This window comes from Anneissia japonica, unplaced genomic scaffold (assembly GCF_011630105.1).
Source record: "Anneissia japonica isolate Jap-2015-1 unplaced genomic scaffold, ASM1163010v1 scaffold287753_len344599_cov186, whole genome shotgun sequence".
Lineage (NCBI taxonomy): Eukaryota > Metazoa > Echinodermata > Crinoidea > Comatulida > Comatulidae > Anneissia > Anneissia japonica.
Genome location: NW_022712461.1, coordinates 262,053 through 270,138, shown reverse-complemented (window position 1 = coordinate 270,138; position 8,086 = coordinate 262,053). Strand labels below are relative to the sequence as shown.

Below are 8,086 nucleotides of genomic sequence, written 5' to 3'. Positions count from 1 at the left end.
TGTGTGTATGTATGTATATATGTATATATATGTAGTATGCATGTATGTGTATATGTGTGTATATATGCATGATATATGTATGTATATGTATATATATGTGTATATGTGTGTGTGTATATGTGTATGTATATATATATATGTATATATATGTATATAATAAACAATAATAATATATGCCTTTGAAATAACCATGACAAATATAACAACAATAATAATGATAAATATAATCATAATAATAATGATAATTGCAATAATAAAATAAAATTAAATCAATTTAATGAAAATAGCGATTGTTGTTGTTATTGTTGTTATAACTCTTTGTCTCTTGAGTAGTTTCTCCTTGTTAAATGTTGTTTATTTTTATTTTTTATGGGTTTTGATGTACTTTGTTAAATTTTTATGTGATTTTAATGTGATTTTAATGTAATTTTAATGGGTGCGAGCTTTTGTAATTTCTTCGTTTTCTTTTTAATGGAGACAATAAATTTTATCTTGTATCTTGTATCTTGTATGAACATTTTTGCTAAGCCCTGCCCCTTGGATAATGTTGCTAAGGTCTCAAAAACGGTGGGTATTCCTAGTACTGTTCTGATTGGTCAGTTGTTAAGTTTGATTGGCACTGCGGAAAGGTCCATCATTATTATTTGGCTGTGCTTACCAAGTAAAGGCTGAAGAATATCATGATTAGAAGAAAACACCACGATTGCTGACAACACTGCATGGCTCGGCTGTATCTGAGAATCACACTAGAAGAAAGGTGGTTAGATAGATAACATAATAATAATAAAATACAAAATAGGCATGATAAAATTATTACTATTGTTATTATCGTTAATATTTCATCATCAATATTATTATCATTACTATTATTATTATTATTATTATTTTTTTTTTTTTTTATCATTATCATTATAATTATAATGAAAATATTTTTTAAATCAAATGAAAATTATCATTCTTATAATAATTGTTCTTATTATTCAGGTTTATTAAATAAATTTATCTGGTTGTAGGCCTAAGTTAAGTGTAGGCCTGCTGTGGTGCCAGCAGGTAACACTCGTCAAGGCCAACCCCCAAGTCGACCAAGACTCGTCGTACCAAAAGAAAATCTTCAGGCATTAAAACGCCTTAGAACATCTTTAAAAAATGCCCATTGCACCCTGGGCCTTGCCCCGGACCCTGACCAGAATCTGATGTGTCTGGCCTTGGCACAGTAGGCCTATATTCAAAATCTACTACACAGTCGGCGAATGAATACAGAGCACCGCTACTACGCCTATAACGTAGGCCTCACCTGTCACGCCAAAAATTGTCTTGGCCAAAAAACATCCGACGGGCAGATTTTGGCAGCAAGAATCGGGTCCGCTGGACTACTTTTGGTTTGGCCGCTAAAATCGGTCCAACTATGGAAAGCTGAGTCCGCCAACAATACCAAACACAATCCATTTAACAACAATTCAAACTCACTAAATTCAAACCATTTAACATATTCCAAATGTTTCAATAGGAAGTCACACCATTCAGGTAATACTCGCACCATCACATTCAAGGTGTTACCATCTACCATTAAAGCAAACCACAATATTCAAGACAATCTAATATAAACTCAAACCGTCTAATGAATACTGAAACCGATCAGTCATAAATTACTTAATTCGACGACAAGTCAAACATTTATTATTCACGTCTTTCAGTTAAGGCAACATTAACATCATCCAACACAAAAAACATTTCGTTTACTCGTTTGCCTAACCATTGAGGGTGAATCCAATTCATTCAGTTGTTTTTCGTTCAACTACTGTAAACACCGAACCATGCAGTGATAAATCAGTTCATTCAGCTATTTTTCAAACGTCGAGTTTTCACATTACTATAATTCATACAACTTCTATGTTGCAAGTTTTATGTTGCAATTTTGTCTAGGTCAAACCATAGATTGACTGCACCCGCTTTCACAGGCCACCCCCTCCCCCAAAATACTCCCATTATGCATAATGTAATATAGTTGATTTAACTGAAAGACGTGAATAATATATGTAATTTATGACTGATCGGTTTGAATTTGGTGCGTTTGAATTGTTGTTGAATGGATTGTGTTTGGTATTTTTGGCGGACTCGGCTTTCCATACCCAACGGTTCGATTTTAGCCGCAAAACCGGTCCCCCTTGGATAAAATTGGTCCGTGGGCCTGATTATTTAAATCTGATTTTGTTGGCTTATCTTTCTCATTTTTAACAGGTATGTTCAAGTATTTTGTATTTATCTTCAGTTATATTAAGAAGTAATACGATTACCTTTGTTTTTGGCCCTATAAAAAATATTAGTTTATCACCCTATCTGGGCAGGAAAGTGATCAGGGAGGGAGGCTATTTTTTAAAATTTTTTATTTTGCTAAAGCCAAATATAAACCCTTGGTTTGTTTGCTGGTGCATTGATATTCAAAGTAAAACATGATTTAGATAATGCAAACAATATCTACTAACTATTTAATAAAATAAATGAAAATAATAAATAAATAAAATTTAAAAAAAAATTGTTTTTTTAAATTTTCAATACCAAAAAAGGCATGCGCGCGAGGGTGATAAACTAATAATTTTTTTTATTAGGCCTTAAATGCTCTAGATAAATTCTGTATTTCAGAATAGATTAATAAGGAAATTTCTTTATAATTTAAGATTAAGATTTCTATTACAGTACAGTGGAACGATCAGATTAATGATGATGAAAACACTGGTTATAATAGTTTAAAGATGATAAGACAGTACTTTAAATTAAACAAGTGTTAACTTATATACGTATGTGCTGTTAAATATAAGTATGCCGTATGCTACTACAGTAGGCCTACTGAGACTTGTTAGATTGTACAGTAGTTTGATACTTCAAAGCCTGCTATGAAGAGCAAATGTTATGACTGTGGTTAAGATAAGACAGGTTTAGTACATAGGCCTAGCTGTAACTAGAGGTTTTCAAGATTAATTAACTGTTAAATATCCAGCCTTTGTGTTATAAAGTTGTTGTCTTATATTTCTCATTACTAAACAGTTAACAGAGTACAAGTCTGGTAACATATTTTTCCTCCTAGTTTTCCCATTCAGATTTTTTTTTTTTCATTACGTTTATGTTCATTATAATTTATAAGGCAGAAAACATATTGTTTATTAATTTTTGTTATTTTGCGTTTTCTCTATATCAATTAATTATTGTCTTGTAAGGCTACATTAAAAAGGTGTGCCGATGACACAAAAGCGTTATTCAATTAATTGACTAATTAAGACACATTTTAGAAACGTTTTAAAAGGTTTAAATCCAGGTTTACATAAGAAATAGAGGAAGGAAAACGGAATAAAATTTTGCTCTTTTAGAATTTTGATCACACCTATTTCCTTGTCGTTCTATTACCCATATTTTTTATTTATTTATTTAGGTATAAACATATAAAAAACAATTACAAAACGGCAGCCGAAGCTGAAATGGTTTGCATCACAAAACCTATTCACAAAAAAATATTTACAAATGCAAAACATCGAAATACAAAAGCAAAGAAACATATTTGTCCTGTATCAACAAAACTAGCAGTAGGCTCCCACTGGGCCGACTAGACCCTCGGCCAGAGTCCCGGAATAAACATCCCTGGGCTTATGGGAGAGTTTTTTTTTTAGCTTAGTATGGCCCAAAATTGTTCTTTTAAGCCAAAATATTAGGGATTGGCAGTCAAAATAATGTTATATGGATAAGCAAATCATTATTTGTAGTGTGGCGACCTCGTCGTGGCATCGGACGATGGGAGTCTAGGCCTGTCTGACGGGAATTCAGACATCTGAAAAAAGATATAGTTTATAATTCACATTAATATTAGCGTTAGTACTGTTATTCTTACTATACTGATGTCATTATTATTATCATACTATCTTCCTTATTGTCATCCCCATCCTCATTATAATCCCCATTATAAGGAGGATGTTGATGATGAGGAGGAGAAGAAAGATGATGAGAATGATGGTGGTGAGGAAGAAGATGATGGTGATTATGATTGATGATAATGGTTGTTGATGATAATGATTGTGATGATGGTGATGAGAATGATAGGAAATGATTGATGAGAATGATGATGATGACGAATGATGAGAATCATCCCCCTCTCATCCTTACCCTTGTCCTTATCTTCATTCTCGTCGTCCTCATCTTCATCATCCTCATGATGATGATGGTGACTGATGATGAAGAGGATAATGATGAAAATGATGATGGTAATGATGACGATGATGATGATGATGACAGTAATCAGGATGATGATGAGGATGATGATAATAATGAGGATGATGGTAATGATGATTATGATTATGGTCTGTCTCTTATACACATCTAGATGTGTATAAGAGACAGGCTAAGCCCTGCCCCTTTGAAATAGTTGCAATGGTCCAACAAAATGACAGTTTTAAAACATACGCAAAACATTGATCTCTACTATAATAGCTGGATTGCTCATTAGCTGGTTTTAGTGAGGCCAACGACGCCATGTTGGGGGGTGGGGGCTAAGTGACGTATCAGTTTAGACAAGTTTCTTTTACGTTATATATATACATATGTGTGTTTGTGTGTGTGTGTGTGTATGGATATATTTAGCTTCATCATCATCCTCATGATGAGGATGATGATTGATAATGATGATTAATAAGGATGACGATGATGTGGTTGATGATAATGAGGACAAGGATGCTGATGGATGATGATGATAGATGATGATTGTAATGAGAATGTTGATTAGGATGATAATGACAATGATGATGATAATGAGGACTATGATGATGAATGAGTGATGATGATAAGTAGGATAAGGATGAGGTTGATTATGATGAGGATAAGGATGATGATGGATGAGGTTGATTAGTAGGATGAAGGTGATGGTGAGGATGATAACGATGATTGGTGAGGATGATGATGAGGGTAACAATGATGGATGAGGATCAATGCCATACCAGGATTTTCAAACGGTGTGGTACAATATCAGAGTGGACCAACTTTACGTGTAAATTCAAACAATGTGGACCCATTTTACGCAAAAATATGAAATATCTGGACCCATTTTCTTAAATTTTACTCATTTTTAGCTAAATATAAAAAATCTGGATCCATTTTATGCATAAAATTACATAATTTGGACCCATTTTTAAAATGTAGACCCATTTTTTGTGGACCCATTGGGAAAATGGTGTGGGACTGTCCCAACTGTGACCAATAGCTGGCTGAGGATGAATATGATGATGAGGATGATGATGATGATGAAGAAAATTATGAAGGATCAGGAGGATGAAGATTATGAGGATGATGATAACGACGATAGATGATTGATGAGGACGTGATGAAGATGAGGACGATGACGATGGATGAGTATGATGTGATGATGATGATGATGATGAATACAACGATCGATGACAGCTAGGATGATTATGATATTAGACAACAATGAGAATGATGACGAATAGGATGAGGATGATAATGACAGATGATGTATAAAACCATACCTAAACTTATTCGTCGAGGGCATTGTCCACAACTAAACCCTACACGTGGAATTGCAATGCATAATCTCACTGAGATTACGTGTGCCAAATTAAAGTTAGCCAGTGTTCCATCTCACTTTGCACTCTGGAATTCACGCTCGTTAACTTTCAAAAACACATGATCTTAATTGTGACTTTGTTATTGAAAAAAGGGTTGACATCATGGCCATAACAGAGACCTGGTTTACTGGTGATGAGCGCGATTGTTTTGCTTTGGCGGATATCAAAAAGTCTCTTCCACACTTTCAGTTTAATGCGATGTGTTTCCGTCTTCTTGAAATCAAACTACAAAGTCCACCAACATGATATTGTTTCTTATAGGTCATTTACCTTGATCTGACTGTTTCAAGTCCTGCTGTATCCTCCAGTACGAGGTTAACACTTATTTACCGGCCCCCCTCCATCTCGAAAAAAACAAATTGTCTGTTCCCCTTTTCTTTCAGGAATTTTCATCTCTGCTGGAATCAATTTCACTTTGCAACTCAGAAGTCTTGATTGCAGGTGATTTTAATTTTCATGTTGATTAGACGGATGACCGGGACTCCACTGCTTTTATTGAGCTTCTTAATGCAGCTGACCTTCAACAGAACATAACCGTACCTACTCACAAGAAAGGTCACACTCTTGACCTCCTCATTTCTCGTAGGTCAAGTTGTCTCGTAAAATCAACCAAAATACATTCTGATCTTCCCTCCGATCATTCTGTTATTACTTACTTATCAACCTCCATCGCCATCCTTCTGTTGTCGCACATCTCTACAAGCGAAACATCAAGGGCATTGACAGCGAGAGGTTTGCAGATGACATACAGTCATCGTCTTTGCTAAATCAACCTTGCGATGGCTTAAAACCTCTTGTACAGCAATATAATGCCGTATTGAGGGACATCTTGGACCAAAATGCGTCAGTCACTGATCGTAAGATCATAATCCGTCCCCATGCCCAATGGTATAACGACGACCTTAGGGCCAAGAAACGCCAAAAAACGACAAATGGAGAGGTAGTGGCTTAAAACCAAACTCACCATAGATAAAGTCCTGTTTCACGATGCTTGCAAAGATTATAGCTCTCTCCTCGACAAATGCAAGACAGATTATCATACAAATCTTATCAAATCTTGCGACCAACTAAATCTGTTTAAACTCATAAATGATCTCACTGGCGCTTCATCCCGCTCTATTATGTCTATGTGTGGTAACTTGAGTGACCGTGGAATGCCCTCCCAGAACACATTAAAAATTCTGATTCAGTTCTCACTCAAATCACTGCTAAAAACACATCTCTTCACTGAAAGTTTTGAAAGTTGCCTCTAAATTCCTTCTGCCAATTCATTGTTCTTTCTTGTTTTGTTTTGTTGAATGAAAGGTAAGTTAAACATAAGAAAGGAAAAGGAAAAAACGATATGGAATCATAAGAAAGAAAAAGGAAAGAAAAGATAAGGAAACATAAGAAAGATAACAGTAAGAATGATAAGGAACATAAGAAAGGAAAGGAAAGAAATGAATTTGGAATCATAGGAAGGTAAATGGAAAGAAAGATAAGAAATATAAGAAAGCAAAAGGAAAGGAAAGATAAACCAAGGATGAAAAAGGAAAAGGAAAGATAAGGAAACATGAGAAGAGAAAAGAAAGGAAAGATAGACATGGAAACATTAGAAAGGAAAAGAAAAGAAATGATAAGAAATATAAGAATGAAATATGAAAGAAAGATACGAATTATAAGAAAGAAAATGAAAGGAAAGATAAGGAATCTAAGAAAGGAATGTGAAAGATAAGATAAGGAAACATAAGAAAGGACAAGAAAAGTAAAGATCAGGAACATTTGAAGGGAAAGGAAGAAAGACAAGAAACAAAAGGGAAAGAAAAATGAAAGGCTTTGGGATGAATAGGAAAGTAACAGGCCTTGAAATGATTCCAATTACCAAAGCATTGTAATAATAACATTTATTGATAATCATCAAACCAATCATTTGAACTTAATTAATTCTTCTTCTTCTCTGTTGTTGTTAAGCGCCTCGAGGTTGTGTCAACGTGAGGCGCTATATAAATCCAGAATTATTATTATTATTATTATATTATGATAATACTGTAATGATATCAGTAGTGGTAATAAAAATATTATAAATATTATTATATAACAGTACTAACAATGTAATTCATTCTAATAATAAAATATAATTTTGAAATAAAACACAGTAATATATACATAAGATAAGCATAATACTACTATTAAAATAATAATATTTATATACAGGTCTATTCTATACGTGTACATTGCTTAATAATAATAATAATAATAATAATAATAATAATAATAATAATAATAATAATAATAATAATAATAATAATCTTACAAAAAAAAAAAACATTTTCTCCGCCAAGATGAATTCCATCTTGGAAATTGGCATTATGATCATTTCAATCAAATTTGATAAAGACAGTAAAGAGTAAAGTTAACTAAGTTTATTGTCAATTTTCACATTTATAGCAAAGAGGTGACTAAAATAATGCCATAGTTTTTTTCAA

The 8,086-nt window shown here is 33.5% G+C and overlaps 1 protein-coding gene across 2 annotated transcripts in view; it reads right to left on the bottom strand.

The window, feature by feature from the left end:
* The window catches only part of LOC117107813 (NXPE family member 1-like), a 20,727-nt gene that overhangs the window by 7,543 nt on the left and 5,098 nt on the right, over positions 1-8,086 (bottom strand). For both annotated transcript variants that reach the window (XM_033249595.1, XM_033249594.1), the window contains one exon: positions 659-746. In XM_033249595.1, coding sequence (XP_033105486.1) covers positions 659-721 — 63 coding nt within the window. In that variant the 5' untranslated portion in view covers positions 722-746. The remainder of the gene's footprint in view (positions 1-658; positions 747-8,086) is intronic.